The sequence below is a fragment of the Dendrobates tinctorius genome, unplaced genomic scaffold (genome assembly GCF_039654945.1).
Source record: "Dendrobates tinctorius isolate UK_male_01 unplaced genomic scaffold, ASM3965494v1 ptg000143l, whole genome shotgun sequence".
Taxonomy (NCBI): Eukaryota; Metazoa; Chordata; class Amphibia; order Anura; family Dendrobatidae; genus Dendrobates; species Dendrobates tinctorius.
In genome coordinates this window covers 24666686-24693388 of record NW_027361810.1, presented here as the reverse complement: position 1 = coordinate 24693388, position 26703 = coordinate 24666686, and the positions used below count along the sequence as shown (strand labels likewise).

Sequence of the window (26703 nt, the reverse complement as noted above, 5' to 3'; positions counted from 1 at the left end):
TGAGCTCGCGGAGACTCTTCACTTATCCCAGAAGGCACTGGGAATATGCAAATGATCTCCTCAAGACTCTTCCCCTGGTTTTCCGATTTCCTCTTTTCAGCTGCAACCGCCAAAACCCAGTGATCGTTGAGCTCGCGGAGACTCTTCTATGCTGTTATAATGTGTCACTTATCCTCTCCGTCGTCCGGCGGCGTGCTGTTCGATGATGCTTCGGCGATGCAGCCGCTGGGCCCAGCCGCCGAGGATTTGGCGAAGGCTTCGGGCGTTCCTACGCCCCGGCGAGGTGGGGGCACAGCAGGCCCCTGGAGAGTTCTCTGGCGTGGCGACACCCGGCGGAGGCAGCGTGGTACTGCCTGAAAGCGGGAAGATGGAGGCCGTAGTCCCCGGACAGGGACGGGCAACGGTGATGCTGAGCGGCTGCAGGTAGGCCGCAGGTGCAGCCCCAGGCTGTACTATGGGAGCCGCGAGGGGCGACGGGCAGGCCACAGCCGCGGGCAACGGTGTCGACCACGGAGGGCGGCGGCCCGTCTGCAGCCGCGGGGGGCGGCGGCCGCGGTCGGCAGCAGGAAGACCACAACCGCGGGCTGAGTGAAGCGGCAACAGCCACGGGATGGAGTGTAGCGGGGCGGCCGCTCTGTCAGTCTCATGCTTCCTCTCCCCCGGTCTGCTGACTCACTCTGGCTCGCGTCCTCCGCCTCTTTTATATAAGCTCCTCCCCCAACCATTCTAGAAGTCTCTGCGGTCCGTCCTCTGTTCCTGTCCCCCGGAAACAGTCCCCATAGGACCCTTAGTGACGGTCCCCTTGGTTCCGGCCCGGACACGCGGCGGGGACCCCTCCTCCTACACATAATCAGAATCTACTAAAGGGTTTGCATTTTGAGAATAGAATAGAAATTGGAGAATTGTCAATGTGTGGTGTTTCCCAAATCCCGGTGAAGTGATGAGATTAATGATAAGAGAGAAGGAATTTTCATGTTACATTCAAATAAATAAAATTCTGATGCAAAGATCTTGATCCCTTTTCTGGAATATAATATGCTTGCTCGCCACCTAGTGATCATTGGTTGTATTACATGTCTATTTTTATTTATTTATTTCCATCAGTTCACATTAGTCGACTAATACACATTTTGTAAGTAATTGCCATTGATTATTTCTTGTTCCCATCTTCGCATCATTACAGTTTAGGTAATTGGAGAAGATCTCTTGCACTAGGAGCAGAGCACTGCTTCCATTACTAAGGGAGTTAATCCATTGGGTCAGAAATAGCGACGCATGAAGCACCATGCTGTCAAATTTTACATTTGAGCAAATTTTCTCGTCTGTAGTTGAACCTCTGATAGCAATAAATTGAGAGAACCATTGACCATTGTATGCACCATCATCTCTCTATGTCCTGGGGAGCAGGGGACCCCCGATCTGGAGATACTGCTAGTTGTATTATTGGGGTCACTCTGCTGGCACTGATATATGGGGCACTTTTCTGGGGCTCCTGATTCTCAGAGATAATCAGCTAAACTTTTTTCATTGTAGGGGAACCCTGGGCGCCATAAGTCAGTTGTCTGTGCTAATGGGAGAATTCTAGTCCCACTGTAATATTTCATAGTTTGTACTGTTTACATCTCCTCTTGGTGATGTTTTCATCATCTGTGGGGTTGTGTATGTTTTCCCCATGTTTGTGAGGCTTTCCACCAGGTAATCTATTTCTTCCTACTCTCCAAAAACATAGTGATGTTGGACTTGGAGCCGCAGTCTTTGCTCCCAGACAAGACACTTAATACAACTTTAGAAATTCTTTAAAAAAAAACAGCGTGAATTTTCTTTACATCGTCTTCCATAATGGAACATTGCTGCAGAACAGAAACGATAATAACAATGTTTTTTATTTCTATAGCGCCGACACATTCCGCAGCACTTTACAATTCAGAAACAACAATGGAACCGTCCAGTGAGCTGCAAGCGCCATCAGATCATCCCGCTCTCGCCCGCCTGCGATCCTTCTGCGTCCGCTCACCAGAAAACTGGCCTAAACCTCTTTATCCAGTTTTGCAACTTTTCAAAGACAGAAAAAACAGATCAGTTTTGATTTTGCATAAAATTCATGAACTGTTTGCTCCATATCGATGAATCCGGGGTAAACAAAAAAATAAGGGTGTGTGCCCACGCTGCGGATTCTGCTGCGGTTCCGCAGCAGATTTGGCCGCTGCGGAACCGCAGCAGTTTTTTCTGCGGTGTACAGTACCTTTCTAGCCTATGGAAAACGAAAACTGCAGTGCAGACGGTGCGGATTTTTCTGCGCGGTTTTCAATCTACAGAAAGAATTGACATGTCAATTCTTTCTGCGGATTCCGCGCGGTTTGCCATCTCCTCCATTGAGGAGATGAAAAACCGCAGGGCAGAACCGCAGAGCAATCCGCAGGTAAAACCGCAGGTCTTTTGACCCCTCAGATTTACCTGCGGATTTTACAAAATCCACGCGGCCAAATCCGCACTGCAATCCGCAGCGTGTGCACGTACCCTAAAACATCAGCGAATACCACAAGATAAAAAAACACAAGTGACTTAAAAAAGAACCCTGCAAATGATGAATCCCGCCCATAGTCTCTGAACTTTACCCCTAGGAAATAGAAAGTGAAAGTGAGGGCTGCAGAGATCTGTGAGTTTCTATTCTGCTGCAGGAAGAGCAGAGAACTAGGAGCATTGTGCTGTCTTCGGAGTCTCCTCGCTTTAGGGGTAAGTGTCCAGCTACTTTTAGTCCAAGTTCTTCTGATACAAAATATATAAAACAATCAGTAAACAGTGTAACAAGTCTCCTTGTCTGGACTCTTCCCACATTGTCACTTCTCTCCATTCTCTCACCTCCATTCTTCTGCCTTTCTTGCATCTTGTACTTTTTAGGCTACTTTCACACATCCGTTTTTTTAAATCCGGCACGATGCGGCGAAAATTGTGAAAACCGGATCCGGAATTGGATCTGGGTTTTTCACATAGAATGTAATGGTCGCCGCATCGTGCTGGATGGACATGCAGCGCCTCCGGGTTTTTCCGGATACGGCAAACATGCGCCGTCCGGCGTCTGCAAAAAACGTTGGCTGCAACGTTTTTTTGCAGCGCCGGACCGGCTTTTTCAACAGCGCATGCCCGGGCACTGTGAGTTTTAACCCCACAAGTGCCCGGCGCGCATCTCTCTCTCCCCCTCCCTCTCTCTCTCTCTCTCTCTCCATACCTTTCTTTGGCTGGCTCTCTCGTCCCCCGCTGTCTCTCTGGCTGCTCTCTCGTCCCCCGCTCTCTCTTTGGCTGCTCTCTCGTCCCCCGCTCTCTCTTTGGCTGCTCTCTCGTCCCCCGCGCTCTCTCTGGCCGCTCTCTCGTCCCCCGCGCTCTCTCTGGCCGCTCTCTCGTCCCCCGCGCTCTCTCTGGCCGCTCTCTCGTCCCCCGCGCTCTCTCTGGCCGCTCTCTCGTCCCCCGCGCTCTCTCTGGCTGCTCTCTCGTCCCCCGCTGTCTCTGGCCGCTCTCTCATCCCCCGCTCTCTCTTTGGCCGCTCTCTCGTCCCCCGCTCTCTCTTTGGCCGCTCTCTCGTCCCCCGCGCTCTCTCTGGCTGCTCTCTCGTCCCCCGCGCTCTCTCTGGCTGCTCTCTAGTCCCCCGCGCTCTCTCTGGCTGGCTCTCTCGTCCCCCCCGATCGCTCTCTGGCTGGCTCTCTCGTCCCCCCCGATCTCTCTCTGGCTGGCTCTCTCGTCCCCCCCGATCTCTCTCTGGCTGGCTCTCTCGTCCCCCCCGATCTCTCTCTGGCTGGCTCTCTCGTCCCCCCCGATCTCTCTCTGGCTGGCTCTCTCGTCCCCCCCGATCTCTCTCTGGCTGGCTCTCTCGTCCCCCCCGATCTCTCTCTGGCTGGCTCTCTCGTCCCCCCCGATCTCTCTCTGGCTGGCTCTCTCGTCCCCCCCGATCTCTCTCTGGCTGGCTCTCTCGTCCCCCCCGATCTCTCTCTGGCTGGCTCTCTCGTCCCCCCCGATCTCTCTCTGGCTGGCTCTCTCGTCCCCCCCGATCTCTCTCTGGCTGGCTCTCTCGTCCCCCCCGATCTCTCTCTGGCTGGCTCTCTCGTCCCCCCCGATCTCTCTCTGGCTGGCTCTCTCGTCCCCCCCGATCTCTCTCTGGCTGGCTCTCTCGTCCCCCCCGATCTCTCTCTGGCTGGCTCTCTCGTCCCCCCCGATCTCTCTCTGGCTGGCTCTCTCGTCCCCCCGATCTCTCTCTGGCTGGCTCTCTCGTCCCCCCGATCTCTCTCTGGCTGGCTCTCTCGTCCCCCCCGATCTCTCTCTGGCTGGCTCTCTCGTCCCCCCCGATCTCTCTCTGGCTGGCTCTCTCGTCCCCCCCGATCTCTCTCTGGCTGGCTCTCTCGTCCCCCCCGATCTCTCTCTGGCTGGCTCTCTCGTCCCCCCCGATCTCTCTCTGGCTGGCTCTCTCGTCCCCCCCCCGATCTCTCTCTGGCTGGCTCTCTCGTCCCCCCCCCGATCTCTCTCTGGCTGGCTCTCTCGTCCCCCCCCCGATCTCTCTCTGGCTGGCTCTCTCGTCCCCCCCCCGATCTCTCTCTGGCTGGCTCTCTCGTCCCCCCCCCGATCTCTCTCTGGCTGGCTCTCTCGTCCCCCCCCCGATCTCTCTCTGGCTGGCTCTCTCGTCCCCCCCCCGATCTCTCTCTGGCTGGCTCTCTCGTCCCCCCCCCGATCTCTCTCTGGCTGGCTCTCTCGTCCCCCCCCCGATCTCTCTCTGGCTGGCTCTCTCGTCCCCCCCCCGATCTCTCTCTGGCTGGCTCTCTCGTCCCCCCCCCGATCTCTCTCTGGCTGGCTCTCTCGTCCCCCCCCCGATCTCTCTCTGGCTGGCTCTCTCGTCCCCCCCCCGATCTCTCTCTGGCTGGCTCTCTCGTCCCCCCCCCGATCTCTCTCTGGCTGGCTCTCTCGTCCCCCCCCCGATCTCTCTCTGGCTGGCTCTCTCGTCCCCCCCCCGATCTCTCTCTGGCTGGCTCTCTCGTCCCCCCCCCGATCTCTCTCTGGCTGGCTCTCTCGTCCCCTCCCCGATCTCTCTCTGGCTGGCTCTCTCGTCCCCCCCCCGATCTCTCTCTGGCTGGCTCTCTCGTCCCCCCCCCGATCTCTCTCTGACTGGCTCTCTCGTCCCCCCCCCGATCTCTCTCTGGCTGGCTCTCTCGTCCCCCCCCGATCTCTCTCTGGCTGGCTCTCTCGTCCCCCCCCGATCTCTCTCTGGCTGGCTCTCTCGTCCCCCCCCCGATCTCTCTCTGGCTGGCTCTCTCGTCCCCCCCCCGATCTCTCTCTGACTGGCTCTCTCGTCCCCCCCCCGATCTCTCTCTGGCTGGCTCTCTCGTCCCCCCCCCGATCTCTCTCTGGCTGGCTCTCTCGTCCCCCCCCCGATCTCTCTCTGGCTGGCTCTCTCGTCCCCCCCCCGATCTCTCTCTGGCTGGCTCTCTCGTCCCCCCCCCGATCTCTCTCTGGCTGGCTCTCTCGTCCCCCCCCCCGATCTCTCTCTGGCTGGCTCTCTCGTCCCCCCCCCGATCTCTCTCTGGCTGGCTCTCTCGTCCCCCCCGATCTCTCTCCGGCTGGCTCTCTCGTCCCCCCCGATCTCTCTCCGGCTGGCTCTCTCGACCCCCGGAGCTGCGGCTCCTTTTAAATGTCCTCCAAGCCGCATCAGGCGCTGCATGTACATCCGGTGTCACCGCTGCAGGCCGGTTCCGGCGGCCTGGCTTTTTGCTGCACGCCGCCGGACCCCTGACACCGGATGTGTGAAAGAGGCCTTACTCTTTACTGGGGGATTGTGGAATCACCAACCTTACACTTCAGCCCTTTCAGGACATGATTAGTTTTGGCTCAAACACAACACAAAGAAGGACACGTATCTTTGCGTTTGCATCCAAATTTTTTTTGCAATTTGCAACATCTCTTTGTTTTAAATGTGCACACCAAATGTATTCTGCCATCTAATGCACTATTTATAGCAGGCTATTAGCAGCTATGCCAAAACCAACTAACGACAAGTAAAGCAGCGTGGTTCACATTTTGGCATGAAGGACGATGTGTTTACAACTACATTTTTATATTAAAGTTTCAAAAGTTGAACATTCTATACAGGTCATAGCAGTCTGAAAAATAAATAAAGAAAAAGGCTTGAATTAAATAAATTGTTAAAGGAAATCTGTCACATGGTTTATGATACATTATTCTGCTCTCAGATTAGGTAAGGGCAGAGACCCTGATTCCAGTGATGTGTCACTTACTGAGCTGCTTGCTGTAGGTTTCATAATCTCCTGCTCATAAAACAATGATTTTATCACTCACGCACTAGTAAACCTGCTGCCAGATAGGCAGAAATCAGCCAATCGGTGGTTGGACTATGTACAGTGTACACAGAAACCTACCAATCAGTGGTGTGGACTGGGTTATACACAGCTCAGCCTTCAAAGAACTGCTAGATCTGCAGCAGGTAAAACATTGATTTCTCGGTCGCCTTATTGGGGGACACAGAGACCATGGGTGTATGCTGCTGCCACTAGGAGGCTGACACTATGCACAAAAAAGTTAGCTCCTCCTCCGCAGTGTACACCCCACCGACCGGCAGGGAATTCCTCAGTTTAGCTTAGTGTCAGTAGGAGGTGGACACGGGTCTTTCATTAGACCCTTATCTACCTCAGTGTGCGTCGTTCCTTTTCAGGTTTCCGGAGGGATACAGTGTGAAGAGTCACAACTGTACTCCCACAAAGAGACTATGAGTACGGCGTGTACTGCCACCCCGTATCCTCATAGCTCTCCGTGCGGACCAGAAGCTCGGCGCAGATGCGGGCCAGCGACGGATGGTCCTTGCCAAACGCCTCCCACCCACTCGCCCACCAGAGCCTGTCGGTCGGAAGAGGCGCAGACACGGGAAAGATTAACAGACAGCGTTGGATAAAGAAGGTACCTTTATTGGAGCAGAGGAGCGGCGCACGGAGCAAACCACCGCAAGGATACATTGGAGCGGCACCAAGGCAGCGCTGCAGGATGCGGCCCGCGCCTTCGACGGTCGCCGCATTTCACTTAGGCCCCGACTGCGGTGCGGGCCTTGTCTCCTCCCGCCTGTATTCATCGGGGGATTCATCTTCCGGCGCGGTTCTGGCGGCATCTTCGTTGTGTGTGGCCGCTGCAGCGTTGCGGTACTTCCGCGCCGCCCATTGCTGACAGGCGGCCGCCGTCTCTAATTTAGTCCCCGGCTTCATTTTAGGCCTTCGCGCCCGTCGCGGCCAGGCCCCCCGCCCACTCATAGGGCGGCTGCGCTCCCGCCCGTTCCTAGGCCCTCCCACCGCCTCTCTTGGCCTGTGGCTGGGTAAGGGGGGCGGTTTCCTTTAGTTCAGTTGGCTAACTCCGCCCTTCTTCTTGGCCCTCCTGAACCGCGTTTTTTCATCCACCTCAGGCTGCCGCCATCTTTGCAGCCTGTCAGCCGGAGACGATAGACAGATGTCAGCTATCCCCTGCCGGGGTCCTGCAATTCTCACAAGCCTGGTACAGCGCTTTGGGGGACACCGGACCGTGAGTAGTTCTGCAACTGCAGACTGACACCCTCCTCTGCCTTTCTGTTCCCCAACCTTCCGGCTTTTCTTCAGGGTCCTTCTGTTCCATCTTTATGTCTAACTCTAAGTCTGAGCGTAGCCGGCCGCCGGCCCCCACGGGCACTCTAGTCCAGTTCGTCGCATGCCCCTCTTGCAATCGCAGACTTCCCTGACCCCGTTCAGGAGCCATCTATTGTGCCACGTGAAAGCGAATTCCCCATCCCTGGCTGGGCCTCGTCTCTTTCACAATCTGTGGCAGACCTCACCAGAGTGTCTCAGTCCCTAGTGGCCGTTCTTGATAGGTTGCCCCTGGACACTTCTGCAGGGTCCAGCAGGTCGCAAGACATTCCATCTGAGCCAGCCAGCAGAAGCCGCCAAAGACCCAGGCAGGATCTCCGGCCGGAATCCTCTCCTGGCCTCACATCCCCACATAGTCCTTCCCAGCAGTCGCCCTCCCGTGCCTCCTCACCCGAGTCAGGTGAAGCGTTTTTTAGAGCTGGATTCGGACCAGGACGCGGACATGAAGGTTACAGTACAGAACCTCATTGCTGCGATTCACCACACCTTCGAAATCTCAGACTCCCCTGCGAAATCCTCAGATCAGGAGGTTTCGTTCAGACGGGCAGAAACACCTTCCAGGGTCTTCGCCTCCCACTCTTGAGTTTGGCAAGACTCTTACCAGGGAAAGAGAAAATCCGACCAGGCGCTTTCAAAGAGGGAAGCGCCTCGGCGTGCTGTATCCGTTTGCCAAAGAGCTCACCGATAACTGGTCTGCTTCCCCCTCGGTAGACGCACCCGTGTCCAGACTTTCTAACAACACGGTCCTCCCGATTTCAGGTGTGACGTCGTTACAAGATTCTAATGATAGAATTATAGAATCTTTAGCAAAGTCAGCATTTGAAGTGGCTTCAGCGGTGCGAAGCCCAGCCTTCACTTCACTTGGGTAGCGAAGGCCATAGCCACTTGGGCAGAGGATCTCCGCAAGGGCATCCTAGATAAGGCCCAACCAGGGCATTTGGCTGATCAGGCCAACCAGAACTCCCATGCAGGGGATTATCTACTCTCTGCCTCCTTGGATGCCGCGTCCTGCGCAGTTCAGGCGTCAAGCAACATGGTGGCAGTCCGACGTACAATTTGGCTCAAAGCTTGGCAGGCGTATTTCTCTTCAAGAAAGTCCCTTTCCAATCTGCCTTTTCAGGGAGCGCGGCTCTTCGGATCCCAGCTGGACCAGATTATTAAGGACGCCACTGGGGGCACGAGTTCCCTCCTCCCTCAGTCCAAGCCTCGCAGACCTCCGCTAAGACGTCAGTCTCGGCCCTTTCGGTCTTTCCGCCGCCTCAGTACGGCAGAGAACTTCTCTAACCAACAGAGACCGCAGGCATGGCAGGATAGGAAGAAGGTGCCTTACAGACCCACTCCTTCCTGGCGATCTCACTCCTCCCAGGTCAGATCCTCCAGGTCCAGATCTGGTCGGTCCACATCAGCATGTCTATCAACGGACCTCCTTCCCAATTAGGAGGTCGACTCCTTTTCTTCAGAGACGTCTGGCTTGCCTCAGTAGAGGACACTTGGGTCAGGGAAGTTGTATCATCAGGATACAAGATAGACTTAGTTTCTTGTCCCCGGGATCGTTTTTTCGAGTCCCGACCTCCAAAGGATCCTGCCTTAGTTCTGGGGTTCTTTGCATCCATCGCTTTTCTCCTCAATTCCGGAGTGATTGTGCCCGTTCCCGAATCAGAACGTTTCACAGGATTTTATTCAAACCTGTTTGTGGTACCGAAAGAAGGCGGGACAGTTCGCCCATCTTGGGCCTCAAGTTACTCAACTAGAGAGTCCGACTGCGTCACTTCCGAATGGAGTCTCTTCGGTCGGTAATCGCTTCCATGGAGATGCAGGAGTTCATGTGTTCAATAGACATTCAAGATGCCTATCTACATCTTCCTATATTCTCTGGGCATCAGAAGTTCCTGCGTTGTGCGATTCTCCAGGAACATTACCAGTTCGTTGCACTGCCGTTCGGTCTCGCCACCGCACCCAGAGTATTTACAAAGATCATGGCGGCGTTGATGGCCTTGTTGAGAATCAGAGGTCTCCTTCTCTTCCGTACCTCGACGACATTCTGATCAAAGCTCCATCCTTTCATCAAGCTCGCCAAAGTCTTACCATCGTCCTCGACACCCTGTCCAATTTCGGGTGGCTCGTCTACAGGAAGAAGCCCTGTCTTGTCCCGACACAACGTCTTGTGTTTCTGGGTCTATTGTTCGACTCTCGGCGATCGAGGGTTTTTCTCCCACAAGAAAAAATTGGCTCTCTGCAACGGGATGTACGATTGTTGCAGATCATACGACTTCCATCTCTCCGAACAACCATGAAAGTCCTGGGAAAGATGGTGGCGGCAATAAAGGCGGTTCCCTTTGCCCAATTTCACTCCAGACCTCTCCAACACGCCATCCTGTCTCGGGGGAACAGGTCTGTCCTTTCCCTGGATCACCCATTTTGACTTTCATACCGGGTCAAGCGGTCACTCAACTGGTGGTTGACGTCACCTCTCATCCTCTTGGGTCGGTCTTTTCTTCCCATTCACTGGCAGATTGTAACAACGGATGCCAGCCTCCTCGGCTGGGGTGCAGTGTTCCGCAATCGCACTGTTCAGGGTCGATGGTCGACTCAGGAATCAGCTCTGTCGATCATCGTCCTAGAGATACGAGCGATCCTTCTGGCTCCCGTCCACTGGGAGAGGCTCCTCAGGAGCCTGCCTGTCCGGATTCAGACAGACAATGCCACAGCGGTGTTATATGTCAACCGCCAAGGAGGGACACGAAGTGTCTCAGCCCTGGCAGAAGTGTCCAAGATTATTCATTGGGCAGAGATTTCCGTTCCGACAATTTCCGCGGTACACATTCCCGGTGTAGACAACTGGGCCGCCGATTTTCTCAGCCGCGAGGGTCTCACGGCGGGAGATTGGTCCCTACATCCGGAGGTGTTTCATCTGCTTTGCCGTCAATGGGGAACCCCGGATGTAGACCTGCTGGCGTCTCGCCTCAACAGGAAAGTCCCACAGTTTGGTTCCAGGTCTCGAGACCCTCTGGCAGTGGGCGCCGACGTTCTGGCCGTTCCTTGGTCACAGTTTGAACTCCCTATATGTTCCCTCCCCTGCCTCTTCTTCCCAAGCTGTTGAAGATCAAAGCAGAAGGAATTCCAGTCATTTTCATCACAGAATTGGCCCAGAAGGTCTTGGTTTGCGGACATTGTCAACCTTCTCGCGGATGCCCCCTGGAAGCTTCCAGACAGGGCAGATCTGCTGTCTCAAGGCACGATTTGCCACCCCAATCCTCGGCCGCTCATTTTAATGGCGTGGCTGTTGAGACCAAGGTTTTGAAACGGGCAGGATTCTCCGATCAAGTAATTCATACCATGCTCCGAGCCAGAAAGCCATCATCTTCCAAAGTTTATTACTATACTTGGAAGACCTATTTCACTTGGTGTAAGGCCAATGTCATCGCGCCCATGTGTTTTTCGCTCCCTTCTGTTCTGGCGTTTCTTCAGGCAGAGCTGGATGCTGGGCTTGCCCTCAGTTCTTTGAAGGGTCAAGTTTCGGCGCTGTTCATTTTATTTCAGAAGACGGCCTCCCGCCCTCAGGTCAAAATCTTTCTTCAGGGCATGGCTCACACGGCTCCTCCATACCGAGCGCCCGTGGATCCATGGGATCTTAATCTGGTTCTTGAGGTTCTGCAAGGTCCTCCTTTTGAACCTCTCAGGGATGTTTCCCCTTCTCTCCTTTCTTGGAAGGTAGTTTTTCTGGTGGCCATTACTTCCATCCGGCGCCTGTCGGAATTGGCGGCTTTCTTGCCGCTCTCCTTATTTGGTACTTCACCAGGATGAGGTACTTCTGCGGCTTCCGCCCTCTTTCCTTCCGAAGGTGGTGTCCTCTTTTCACCTCAATGAGGATATTGTTCTGCCGTCCTTCTGTCCGAGTCCAACTCATCCTCGGGAGCGGCCCTTGAACAAGCTGGATCTGGTCAGGGCGATGAGACTCTCATCTGGCTAGGATGACTTCCTTGCGAAAGACAGTCTTTTCATCATTCCAGATGGGTCGCGGAAAGGTCGCCCAGCTTCAAAGGCCACTATTGCTTGCTGGATCAGATCGGCAATTTTGGAGGCCTACCGGGTTAAGCATTGAGTGGCTCCTCCAGGGATCACAGCGCACTCTACCCGGGCAGTGGGTGCCTCCTAGGCGGTACGCCACAGAGCTTCCGCGCTGCAGCTTTGCAAAGCTGCAACCTTGTCTTCGGTTCACATGTTTGTGAAATTCTACTAAGTCCACACCGACGCTTCGGCGGATGCCAGCCTAGGTAGAAGGATTCTGCAGGCTGCGGTGGTGAATCCGCTGGCCTGATGGAAGTTTGTTTTCCCACCCCAGGGACTGCTTTGGGACGTCCCATGGTCTCTGTGTCCCCCAATAAGGCGACCGAGAAAACAGGATTTTTGGGTTGCTTACCGTAAAATCTGTTTCTCGTAGCCTTCATTGGGGGACACAGCACCCTCCCATGTTCTACAACTCCTGTTCTTGCTTTGGTTGATTGGTTACAGTTGAGTTTTGTTCTATTTTCAATCTATTCTGTTACTTCTCCTACTGCTTTCTCACTAACTGAGGAATTCCCTGCCGGTCGGTGGGGTGTACACTGCGGAGGAGGAGCTAACTTTTTTGTGCATAGTGTCAGCCTCCTAGTGGCAGCAGCATACACCCATGGTCTCTGTGTCCCCCAATGAAGGCTACAGATTTTACGGTAAGCAACCCAAAAATCCTGTTTTTATCAAAACTGTGGCAAGCAGCCCAGTAAGTGACATATCACTGGAATCAGGGCCTCTGCTTCTACATTATGTCGCGTTCAGATTACATAGCGAATATCCAGATGGCAGGTTCCCTTTAAAATCACCAATTGTAATTTTCTTTCTCAGTATTTTTGGGTTTGCACAAAAGTTATGAACTGTCTGCACCATTTTGAAGTATTTGATGCAAAAATGTCAACGCAGACCACAAGAAAAACAAAAAAAAAAACAACAGTGACTTAAAAATAAATGATGAATCAGTCAATTAATCTAATAAATTGCACAATATTCTCTACCTAAGGCCGGGGTCACACTTGCGACTCGAGAAACTCGCACGAGTACCGCATCTCAATACCCGGCACTGCCGCCGACACTCAGGACTGGAGTGTGCAACTGCATAGAAATACATGCAACAGAACGCTCCGATCGAGTGCTGGCGGCAGTGTCAGACATACAGTAAATAGATGGTAAAGTATTTTTTTTATTATTTCAGATTTCTGGCAAAAAAACATGGCAACTATTCAACAGTTAAGAGAAGAATTGCAAAAACTGAAGGTAATATTGTTATAGATCTTCATTAAAACATTACTGCAACCATTAGAAAGTGCAAACTAGGTTGTTTTTTTTAATTGTTGCAATACATCGAAAATCCAAAAGAGGTCATTTTTAATAGTCTGGGATATATATACTTTTGACTTCATGTGCTGTTTCCCTGTTTTTTGCTATATATATATATATATATATATATAATGTGTGTGTGTGTGTATATATATATATATATATATATAATGTGTGTGAATCCACCACTAGGATGAAATAAAATAGCAGGATCAGCTTGATATCTGCCTTGCTTTTACCTGATCTCTCACTGTGAGTGCTGCTCACTCCTCTTCCTTCCCTTGTTCATAGAGTACATTGAGCAGCTCACTGTGCTGAGATTCCATTTTGGTTTGGCCAGCATAGATTTGAGTTGTATTACAGAGTGAATGATGAAGTGGCTCATAAGAGGAGAAAGAAGAAGAGTTCTCTGATAAGATATATTACAGTTTCTTATATTCACCCGTACTATTGATTGTTTCAAAGTTTATTGCATTTAACTAAAATATCACTGCAGGATTGGGTTTATTTATAGCAGGTAGCTATGCTGATACATAGATCTGCGAAGGAGCTGCATACACAAAACGGCAAGATCATTTTTTATTTAAGACTGGATGCAAAATTGTTGTTTGATGCACTGGGCACATACAGTATGTCATCTATCAGTATTTTGTACGTACCCATTATACTCTTTGGGGCTGATCACATATCTGTCTATTGTGGACACTTGGGAGAAATGTCTCTTTTTGATCCGAGCAAAGGCTCAAACTCATCTGTTCAAATCAATAGGTTTGTGGCAAAAAACGGACAGAATACAGAGGCCATCTGTGTGTTTTCCAAGTGCCGTCTGTTTTTCTGCTGCTTAATGGGTACGAGAAGCTTAAATTTCTTTTTTTTTTCTGCCGAGAGAAAAAAATGTATAAAAAGCAGATCCAGCGCGCAGATGAAAATCACATTGATTTTGCGAGCAAAAAAAAATAACCGTGAATAAGGCCTAAAAATCAATCAAAGTGGTAAAATGGTTGCAAAAGTTCTTACACCCCTGAATAATTTGTCGTTCAGCTTTTACAATACATGTTTAATTTTTCAGCAGACTAATGCTACAGGCGACGCTTTAGAAGTAGTAATAATTTGCCACTTGCATTTCTTTAGGAACAATGTGAGGAAGAAGAAAGCCGCAAATCGATGGCAACGTTACAGAAACTGGAAGCGGATGATTTAAAAAAAGAGGCAGAAAAACAAATGAAGGGGCTGATAGAGAAGTCATCTGAAATAGAGGCAGCCATGTCCGAAAGGAGCGCTCACTACAACGTAAGAACATTCTCATGCCGTTCAGTGGAGTCATGACCGAGATTAGAAATAAAATGCTTTGCTTTAAGAATGGAATGCGTCTGGTATTGCAAGTTCTTTAATGCAGAAGGTTGGTACTGCAATACTGGGCACAGCCTTCAGACAAGAGTGGCGCTGTGTACCGGAAAGAAACATGACTTTTCCTATTTCTTATCACACAATGTTTTCTGTGTTTTTTTGTTTTTTGTTTTTTTTAAATACAAACTTTAGTGGGAGATGCAAGACCTGGAAAAGGAAAGAGATGAATTGATGAGAAATATTGAAAAACTTGACTGTAGGATGAAGGAATTCCGGAAGACGTTTGAGAAGACAAGGAATGAATTACAGGTAAGTAAAGGTAAAATGTGAACAAAGAATGAAGGAAAAAAGATCCCTGAAAAAAATAGTGTTAAGATCTCATTCTTATAAAATAAAGGGCAGCATGGTGGCTCAGTGGTTAGCACTGTGTGGTGGCTCAGCGGTTAGCACTGCAGCGCTGGGGTCATGGATTCAAATCCCACCAAGGACAACATCTGCAAAGAGTTTGTATGTTCTCTCCGTGTTTGCGAGGGTTTCCTCCAAGTTCTCCGGTTTCCTCCCACACTCCAAAGACATACTGATAGGGAATGTAGATTGTGATCCCCATCGGGGACAGCGATAATAATGTCTGTAAGTGCTGTGGAATAAGAGCATTATATAAGCAAAGCATAATAAGAAATAAATAAATAAGTTGGATGGTCTTCAAAACAGTTCCTGGGTAGATGCCTACCGCCCAAATCATGGATTATCTGAATGATTGGGGTAATCGGTGTAATAAGGTAGAACAACTCTGGGGAACATAAGAGCACGGTTCACCTAGGTGTTTCCAGGTATAAATGCACCAGATTATCTCTGCACAGGAACATTTTTTTTTAATATAACCAATTGTGGAACTTATTTTTATTGCAAAATCTATTCACTAAAATATACTCTGTTATTTAATGGGAAAACCCCTTTAACCCCTTAGTGACAGAGCCAATTTGGTACTTAATGACCGGGCCAATTTTTACAATTCTGACCACTGTCACTTTATGAGGTTATAGCTCTAGAACGTTCCAACGTATCCCACTGATTCTGAGATTGTTTTTTTCGTGACATATTGTACTTCATGTTAGTGGTAACATTTCTTCGATATAACTTGCGTTTACTATGAACAAGGGATTAAGGGGTTAAGGATTTAGAAATTTAATGGCAGTAAACTGATACATGAGTGTTACCATTCCACTTGGGCGTGTCCCTGCACAGTCAACACTGATTGGCCAATATCAGACTGTGAAGGGACACACCCCCAACTGCTAACTGTCAAATATTTATCAGTTTCCATGACGATAACAGAGGATTCTATGGAGAGATGCTACAGATTTTTTTAATTTTTTTTTACCTAGAATACAATTATTTACTAAATTCTATGTTTGAAGGCTTGAAGTTTCAAGTTGCACTGGGAACAGTTGCTCAGAGCAGCCAATCACAATCCAGTTTTCATTTTTCTAGCTCCTGTCAAAAAATGACAGTTGAGTTCCGATTGGCTGCTGTAGGTAACTAGTCCGATTTTTCTGTGGTCATAATAAAGAAGACTTCACGTTTCCTAGCATGGAAGGAAGCTGCTAAATGATGTATTCTCACCACCGGGTGCTTTGCAGACCAAGGGTCCGCAAAAACCTAGGGCCGGTCGTAGTCAGAGTCCCAGTGGGTCCCTCTTCGCTTAAGATGTTTCTTCCTCATCATACAAGAGTAATAGCTTTTTCCTTTTTTGTTCGATAGTGTTTTTTGAGGACTTTTGTATGAGTTGCCGCTTTTATCATTATAATTTTGATGTTTATTCTGATGTGGGTTTTTTTTTTCCATTTTTTTTTTAGGCTGAAAAGTAACTCGTTTACTCCTATATTACATTTCCTTAGTACAATAGGCTACTAAAAATGTAAATAGACCTCATTTAATTGAATCATCCCAAGAAAATTAACATAATTTATGTAATTCTATTGTTATTATTATCAATATTCAAAATAAAGGGAACCTGTCACCAGTTTTTTGCCACCTAATCCGAGAGCAGCATAATGTAGAGACAGAGACCCTGATTCCGGAGATATGTCACTTACTAGACTGCTTGTTGTACTTTTAGTAAAAATCACAGTTTTATTAGCAGATTGTCACGAGAACTAGTAAACCTACTGCCATGTAGTCCTCCATATTCATAAGCTCTGTATAACCCTGCCTCCCACTACTGATTGGCAGTTTTTGACCTATGCACAGCACAGCATACACGGAAAGCTGCCAATGAATGGTGTGGACGGGGTTATACAGGGCTCAGCAGTCAGAGAACTGCTAGGTCAGCAGCAGATAAAACTGATTTTATCAAAGCTGCAGCAAACAGCACAGTAAGTGCTACATCACTGGATTCAGGGTCTCTTCCCCTACATTATGCTGTTCTCAGATGGGGTAGCAAAAACTTGGTGACCGATTCCCTTTTCATAAATTAGTCATCTATGCGTTTTCCTTAATTATTTTGTCTCTCGTCTCCAGGTTGACAACAGATTGCCACATAAGGATATAAACTATACAAAGGAAGAGCCGACTGCAGGAAACCAACATATGTCTGATATTTCTTACTCCTGTCAGGTCGTTATTCAAAACCCGTACATCTTGCAGCCTGGACAGGCTTTAATAACATTTGAAAACGAAGAAGGTACCTTTGAAGGGAACTTGAAGTAGTGGTATGTCTGTATAGGTGCCTGGTCACCTATAATGTTGATACCTTTTTGTGTAAAGTTTGAATGAGAAATCGAGCTAATAAGCAATATGTAAATCATGCTGGAAGTGCACTGGGGACGTGTCACTGCACTTGGGAGAAGCAGTCTAATTGCCCTGACACACCCCCAGTGCACTTGCAGCCTGAATGTTAAAACAAGCTTAACTTTTGATGCCAAAAAAATGATTATTTTTACAAATATCCAAATGGATATATGTATATATGTATGTATGTGTGTGTGATATATATATATATATATATATATATATATATATATATAAACAACGACAAAGCAAAGTCCAGCAATAACGTGAGCAATCCAGGATGCTGTTAAAAAAAAATTTCTTTTTATTCAGAAATCCATTAAAATGCAATTTTATTTTATGAATTTTATTTTTATGAATAAAAAGAAAAATTTTTTTAACAGCATCCTGGATTGCTCACGTTATTGCTGGACTTTGCTTTGTCGTTGTTCACATTTGTATGGATGGACTCCTACATCCAGATCCGGGCACAACGGAGTTAACCAGGTCAGCTGAGGTTCCAGGTGGTTCACAGGAGTGAGCTGGTCTACATTGTTGGATATATATATATATATATATATATATATATATATATATATATATATATATATATATATATATATATATATATATATATATTAACCAGTGCAGTCAAATAATTGGATACATTTCCCATACAAACCTAGTCGGACACTTCAGAATTACGACTGTTCAACTTTTTGTTGCTTTTTAAACTTATTTTTGTATTGGGGGACCAAATTTGTATTAGGAATGTAAAACCATTTCCGTAATTACTTTTCTTCGTGGACTTAGATTCAATTTTGATCCAGTAATGTGATTTACCAAACATTCGTTCAACACTAATGTAGGGTCGTAAAGCCTTTTACTGATCTTACATAGACTTTAGTGGAGAGTTCCATCCATTCCCTGGGAACCGGATCTGGGCACCAACATTTTCAAGAATCGTTATCATAAAATGTAATATAAATTATATTTTATTTTCTACAGTTGCCCAAGGTGTTATTGAGAAAGGAAAACATAATGTTGAATTCACTGATGGATTAGAAGAACTGAGAGCATTCAGAGTCCAACTGGGGAGAGCCGTGACATTTGAGGTACAAAAATAATTGTCTGGTTTAGAAAACCTGTTTTTAAATTATTTTTTTTATAATGGGAAGTCCTCCCATTCAGAACCCTCTTCTTTATAGCAGCTCTGCTTTTCGGCTCATTTTTAGGGACCCAAAATATCCGTATATTGGAAACTGTGTAATGCATTATTTCCCCTGTGCAGGCGCTGCAGGGAAAATGAGCACATTGCTGCCTGCTTCCTGACTGACTGCTGCTGAGCACTTAGTGAGCCAGCAGTGAGATACAAAATATTGTCTGCGGATCCTTTACTGAAGATGGAGCACAAATTACATAGAAGGATAGGGAATTTTTAATTAAAGTATATTAGAAACCTAGTTTAAATGATGGCATTAAATAGACAGGGATTTACGATGACAATTGTTTTTTATGTCAGACCACCTCTTTAAGTCTATTTTCTGGACAACGAAGGAGGCAATTTTAAAATCAAAAGTGTGGCATTGATATATGAGCTACGAGGCATGGGGGGTAGTTTGCTATGTCAGTTTGTGGTGACAAACACCCTTTTAGGTCTTATGCAGACATCAGTGATTTTTCACATATGCAAAAAAAAATACTTAGGTCGTCAGTGTGGGTCTTCATGACACAGACAGTGTCACCGTTTTCTACAATGCCACACTCGCATCAGCTATTGACTCGGTCGCCCCTCTCGTGCGTGGCAGAGTGCGTTATATCAATTGACAACCCTGGCACAACAACCTCACTAAAAGGCTTTGGCAAGTGTCCAGGGTTGCAGAGCAGCCCTGTAAGAAAACGCACTCACGGGAAGACTTCACCGCATTCATAAAAGCAACTCCTCTCCTCTGCTTAAAAAGACTACTTCATCACCCTTGTATCATCTTTATCTCACAACCCCAAACAGCTATTCAACACTTAACTCCCTCTTCCGCCCACCACCCCCTATGACCTCTCTCATCCCTCCCTCTTCTCTGCAGAAGATTTTCCTGCATATTTCAAAAATAAGATTGACCAAACAAGACAAGTCTTTACTGTACAACTACAGCAACCCCTACGAATAACAGACCACTTCCCCTCACCCACAACCTTCCTCTCCACCATCACTGAAGGAGAATTTTCTCATGTCATCTTCTCTCAAAATCCCACTTCACCACTTGTGCACTTGACCCCATGTCATCCCATCTCCTATCCTACCTGACCCTCATGTTTGTCCCATCCCTAACTCATCTCTTCAACCTATCACTAACTTCTGGTACCTTCTGCTTTCAAACACGCCACAATCACACCTATCCTAAAGAAGTCATCCCTGTACCCGACCTCTACGTCCAGCTATCGCCCCATTTCGCTGTTCCTGTTCGCCTCCAAACTCCTTGAACAGCATGTCCATGCTGAACTCTCCTCTCACTTTTTTTATTATTATTATTTATTTATATAGCACCATTGATTCCATGGTGCTGTACATGAGAAGGGGTTACCTGCAAATTACAGATATCACTTACAGCAAACAAACTAACAATCACAGACTGATATAGAGGGGAGAGGACCCTGCCCTTTCTAACTCGCTCTTTGACGACCTACAGTCCGGCTTCCATCTCTACCATTCCAACACTCTGCCCTGACCAAAATGACTACTGACTTACTTACTGACAAAGCTAATAGACAATTCTTTATACTACTTCTAGACCTGAACTCTGCCTTTGACACCTTTGACACAGTAGACCACTCCCTCCTACTACAAGTCCTCTCTTCCCTTGGCGTCAAGTACCTTGCTTCTCCTGGATCTACTCATACCTTTCTAATCGCACATTTAGTATCTCCTATTCCAATGCTACCTCCTCACCCCGGCCTCTTTCTGTTGCTGTCCCTCAAGACTCTGTTCTGGGGCCCCTACTTTTTTCAATCTATACCTTTTGGCCTAGGACAATTTATGACTTCCATTACCACCAGGGAGCCGGCTGACACTTGGATCTACCTCTCTGGCCCAGATGTCACCTCTCTGCTGTTGAGAATCCCGGAGTGTCTATCAGACATATCCTCCTTCTTCTCCTCTCGCTTCCTAAAACTCAGTGGTGACAAAACGGAACCAATCATCTTTCCTTCATCTCGCCCAGCCCTCCTCCTCAATCTATCACAATTAATGACACCACTCTTTTTGCAGTACCAGAAGTCCACTGCCTTGGAGTTACCCTTGACTCCGCCTTGTCATTCAAACCGCACATCCAAGCTCTCGCCACCTCCCTTCGCCTCCACCTGAAAAATATTTCCAGAATCCATCTTTTCCACAACCCTGAATATACTAAAATGTAGTACAGTTGTGGCCAAAAGTATTGACACCCCTGCAATTTTGTCAGATAATACTCAGTTTCTTCCTGAAAATGATTGCAAACACAAATTCTTTGGTATTATTATCTTCATTTAATTTGTCTTAAATGAAAAAATACAAAAAGAATTGTCCTAAAGCCAAATTGGATATAATTCCACACCAAACATAAAAAAGAGGGTGGACAAAAGTATTGGTACTGATCGAAAAATCATGTGATGCTTCTCTAATTTGTGTAATTAACAGCACCTGTAACTTACCTGTGGCAGTTACAAATTAAGACAAATTAAATGAAGATAATAATACCAAAGAATTTGTGTTTGCAATAATTTTCAGGAAGAAACTGAGTATTATCTGACAGAATTGCAGGGGTGTCAATACTTTTGGCCACAAAATGGATGGACTTGTAGCCTTGAGATTGCTCATGCTTCCTCACAATTTGGTTTCTCAAGTCCTCAGACAGTTTTTTGGTCTTCTTTCTTTTCTCCATGCTCAATGTGGTACACACAAGGACACAGGACAGAGGTTGAGTCAACTTTAATCCATGTCAACTGGCTGCAAGTGTGATTTAGTTATTGCCAACACCTGTTAGGTGCCACAGGTAAGTTACAGGTGCTGTTAATTACACAAATTAGAGAAGCATCACATGATTTTTCGAACAGTGCCAATACTTTTGTCCACCCTCTTTTTTATGTTTGGTGTGGAATTATATCCAATTTGGCTTTAGGACAATTCTTTTTGTGTTTTTTCATTTAAGACAAATTAAATGAAGATAATAATAACAAAGAATTTGTGTTTGCAATCATTTTCAGGAAGAAACTGAGTATTATCTGACAGAATTGCAGGGGTGTCAATACTTTTGGCCACAACTGTTTATTCCTCATCGTCTCCCGCCTTGACGACTGCATAATCCTCCTCTGTGTCCTTTCTGCTAACACCCTTGCACCTCTCCAGTCCATCATTAACTCTGCTGCCCGACTAATCCACCTCTTTCCTCGCTACTCCTCTACTTATTCCTCTGAAAATCACTTCACTGGCTCCCATTTCCCCAAAATATCCAGTTCAAACTGCCAACACTGACCTACAAATGCTGTCTATAATCTGTCTCCTCCATATTTTGCCGAATTAATCTCCCATTATCTTCCAACACGCAACCATTGGTCCTCCCAAGACCTCCTTCTCTCCTCCACACTCATATGTTCCTCACCCAGTCGCCTCCAAGACTTTTCCCGAGTGCCCTCCATGCTCTGGAATTCTGTGCCTCAACACATCTGACTATCTGCCTCAATGGAAACCTTCAGACTAAACTTGAAATCCCACCTCTTTAGGAAGGCTTACAACCTGCAATGACCTCTCTGCCATCTCACCACCACCGGAGATGCTACTTCACCACCACCGGAGCTTCCGCAACCTCCCAACCTACTGTCTCTTTTACCATTGTCCTGTAAACTATAAGCAGGGCAGGACCATTCCCTTTTTGTACCAGACTGTCATTGTTAATTTGTTCACCGTGTTTTATATTTTTATCCTGTATGTAACCCCTTCTCATGTACAGCACCATGGAATCAACAGTGCTCTAAAATTAAACAATAATAATAATCAGTATTTTGGATCCGAGTGTGAGTGTTTCATCGATGATTTTCACGTATGGATAAATGCATGACAAAACTTCTCCTGTACATTAGAGTATCACGCCAATAAAAAATGGACATGTTTCTGGGATTTTTGCACGTGCACAAGGTCCACAAAAAACACAGACATGTGAATAGCACCATAGATTATAATGGATACTTATTCCATCCATGAAAATCAGGAATAGAACATGTACGTGATGCATGGACGTCTGAATGAGGCCGAAGATATGACTCACAAAAGGATAGATCTGGATTGACCTCCTAATTCTTTTATTTCATAGGTCAACATGACCATCTCCAACAAAAAGGTACAAGTTTTTAATCTCCCTACGAACCTCTCTGAGGAGACCCTAAAGGATAAGCTGGAGCTCGCCTTCTACAAATCTAAAGTAGGAGGTGGAGATATAGAGTCGGTGGAACACAACCGTAATAACAATACCGCCCGCATTACTTATAAGGAGGATGGAGGTGAGTGTTTGGTCTGAGTATTCACTTTGAATGAAAAAACTGTGGAACTTAAATTTTTATAGAGAAATACAACACCTGTGCCCCTAGAAAAAAAAATAACGAAACTCACATTAATGTACGTAGCCTGCCACTGTGCATGAAGCAGCTCTCTCTCCCCTATCCCAGCGGGAAGTCTCAGCACAAACTCAAATATCAGTGTGGTTGTATGACTCTCATACATACACCTTGTTTGGTGGGTGGGTAAGTATTTATGGTACTTGTTGCTGTGGGAGTAGCACTCCTTTTCTCATGACCTATATATATATATATATATATATATATTACAGTGGCTCTTCGTGTCTTAAAGAGAAATCAGCATCTGTTAACAGCTGAAGGCGCCAAGTATAAGGTTGGAATATCACCAGTTTTGGAAATAGAACTGAACAAACTACAGGTAAGATTCTGAACTTATGGAGTACCTGGTGGCTTTTATAGCCTACCCAAATTTTGGGCACAATTACCTGATCATGGTTTATGTGTATTTTTTTTATTGGATGCTTAAAGGGGTTATTCATGACTATTATTTTTACTATGTGCTTAAGAACTAACAGGCAGGTAGTTGCTAACAGGGAAAAAGAATTTCCTGCCTGTTGTGCCTGGCGCCGATTACTACCGGCACGGGGCAGTCACAGATCACTCTTGCCGTTAATTCTGTGGCTTCCACAGCATTATGTTGACAGAGCAGCTACATCTCTTCCCTTCTGCTCTTTTGATGGGACTTGACTGAAAATGTCATGTTGGTTGATAACTGGCTCCCCGCAGTAAGGCAGCAGGGAGCCGGCTGTCAATCAGCATGATGTCGGCAGTCAACCCCATCGACAGAACAGCCCAGAAGAAGAAGAGCTGCTCTGTTGACATGGAGCAGCTCAATCGCGGCAGGAGTCTAGGATTTACTAGTGTTTTTGGATGATTTATCAGTTGCAACTTTTCAAAAAGTCGCTAAATTTTTGCACAAATGTACTCCCCCCTCCCCACACCCCTGTAGTGATTTTATGCCCAACTAAAATTTTAATGGAACATGTGATTTTTCATACTGTGAAGGCACAAGAAAGGCTAAAGACAAGAATAAAGAGTATTTTTGACGTTGGGCCAAATTCACGTACAATGGTCTGAAGAATTTGGTGCAAAAAATGTCAAAAGATACCAGAAAATTAACAAAAAAGAAAAGTGACTTAAAAAAAATGCAAATGATGAATCGAGGCCAAAGTCTTTACAACCCTTTTCTATGCAGGTCATACATAGAAGACATTGCTGTGTCACTGTATGGAGCGGACTCAGGAGCCGAGCCTGCACTATGAAGGAGTTAAAGCGCGTCTATCTGGTGTTACTGGGATTAGAGACCACGGACAAGAGTGTCAATGTTTCTGTATCTTATGTGATAATATATTATTTCATTGTTGTTTTTTTCAGATATACTCTGGCTTTTGCCGTAAAACGGTGCTGCTGGCGGATATAAGAAACCAGAAGGACAGTGAAGACGACATTCAGGATCTAGCACAGATCCATTTTCAGAAACAGAGTAATGGAGGAGGGGAGGTGGAATGTATTGCTTTTTCCCGAAAGAATAAATTGGCGCACTTTGAGGTAGATCTGGCATAAAATTGGCAGCAACAAAAGGAAAAAAAGAGATAATGAGCTCACTCGTTATATTAAAAGGATTGAAGCCGGTTTCTACAACAAGGTAAAGAGCAATCATAATGTTGCTGATAACAGAGAGAAATAGCTCGCAGACGACAACCAAATTGACATAAAAATAAGTTAATTGTATGTTTTTAAAATCAGGAGTATCTGATGATCTTTCCAACAGGTCTCCGTAATGTTAGATAAAAAAGTATATTCCATCATCATATACTGAACACAGAGACAACGCCATAATAAACTCTGCACATAAATAATACCTCCAGATAGTGTATAAATAGAAACAAAGGCTACACACAGAATGCAAAAATAAAACTGCCATCTACTGAACACTTGCATACCGCCATATACTAAACATATAAATAATAGCGCCATGTACTGACCACATAAATAATAGCGCCATGTACTGAACATAATACACAATACCGCCATATACTAAACACAGAAATAATACCGCCATATACTAAACATAGAAATAATACCACCATATACTGACCATATATACAATACCGCCATATACTAAACATAGAAATAATACCGCCATATGCTGAACATATACACAATACCGCCATACACTAAACACAGAAATAATACCGCCATATACTGAACATTACACAATACCACCATATACTAAACACAGAAATAATACCGCCATATACAGAACATTACACAATACCACCATATACTAAACACAGAAATAATACCGCCATATACTGAACATTACACAATACCACCATATACTAAACACAGAAATAATACCGCCATATACTGAACATTACACAATACCACCATATACTAAACACAGAAATAATACCGCCATATACTGAACATTACACAATACCACCATATACTAAACACAGAAATAATACCGCCATATACTGAACATTACACAATACCACCATATACTAAACACAGAAATAATACCGCCATATACTGAACACATAAATAATACAGCCATACACTGAACACATACATAAACCTCCATATAAGAAAGCGGTTGTTGCTCATGTGTATATCTCCAGTGCATAATGAAAATGTACTCTAAGGCCATGTGCACACGATGCAGATTTGCAGCGTTTCCGCAGCGGATTTTACCGCGCAGAAACGTTGCATATCCGCATTGTGATGTACAGCACCTTTAAAATGAATGAAAAAAAAAAAACGCTGTGCAGACGCTGCGGATTTTTCCGCGCGGTTTTCCTGCGGTACAAAATCCGCAGCATGTTACTTCTTTTGTGCGGTTTTCTATCTCCCCTGTTACCAAATCCGCAGGGGGAAGACCGCAATGTAAAACCGCACAAAAACCGCATGAAAACCGCGTGAAAAATGGAAGAAATCCGCAGGAAAAATGCAGGTCATTTGACCTGCGGTTTTCTTCCATTCTGCACGGAAAAATCCGCAGGGCTCAAAACTCCGTCTGCACTCAGCCTTATACTGTCATACACTGTGCACACCAATAATACCATCATACACGTACACAGATGTAAACACACGTATAGAGCATATAAAAAAGGGCAGTGGCCTCTTCATTCTCAGGATTGGAGCAGAGCCCAGAGATTGTATCACTACCGATCATAGAGTAACGATATATCTAAACTTACACAGAATATATGAGATGGTGCGAGGAATGTAAAACCTACCAAAAAATGAGGGCCGTTCCCAAATAATGAGATCCACAGTGCCGCAATGAATGATGGCCTTAGTGAACCCAATAGCAGTGCCAGCAGCGCTCCCCCCATAGACCATGCCAACAGAGGTACCCAATAAGCAGTGTCGTTCGCGTGTCCCTTGATAAACAGTATGAGTAGAGAGCACCCAAAAATAATGTCAGAGTAGAGCGCCCATAAATAGTGCAAGCAGAGAGCGCCCAAAAATGTCAAAGGAGAGCGCTTAAAACCAGTGCCAGCAGAGAACGCAAGAAAACTTTCCAGTAGACTGTCGTAATAGATTGTGCCAGCAGAATGCTTCCCTCCGCACAGCCAGAAAGTGAAATGTTAACTGTGAGTGAATGCAGTCTCCACTAGGGGGCGCTCACTGCATCGGTGTTTCTACACTCCCATGCTGCACTTTCGCCTTGTTTTGTCTGTGATTTGCTTATGATAAATAATACATTTTGTCAATTTACAAGTCTCTGAGGTGCGGGCGAGTTACTTAATTATATAATTAATTGCATTTCAAAGATTTTATTTACAAATGTACAAATAAAGAAGAAATATCACTGGAGTTTACCTTTAAAAACTGATTCTGTCTTTTTGACCACTAGAGGGCACCATAGGCCGCCGAATTTGTAAAACTGTTCCTTTGCTATAGACCTGTACAATGTGTGTCCTCTGTGCGGCTTTCTCCACGTGTGTTAGGG

The 26703-nt window shown here is 46.6% G+C and overlaps 1 protein-coding gene across 1 annotated transcript; it reads left to right on the top strand.

Moving 5' to 3' along the window:
- Nucleotides 1-2592: 2592 nt before the first annotated feature.
- Nucleotides 2593-26582, top strand: NMI (N-myc and STAT interactor). Its single transcript, XM_073545601.1, has 9 exons — nt 2593-2733; nt 12901-12962; nt 14157-14315; nt 14565-14681; nt 16893-17055; nt 18150-18256; nt 22481-22667; nt 22994-23100; nt 24117-26582. The coding sequence occupies exons 2-9, from the start codon at nt 12918-12920 to the stop codon at nt 24303-24305; spliced, it is 1074 nt and encodes a 357-aa protein (XP_073401702.1). The 5' UTR covers nt 2593-2733; nt 12901-12917; the 3' UTR covers nt 24306-26582.
- The last annotated feature ends 121 nt before the right edge of the window (nt 26583-26703 follow it).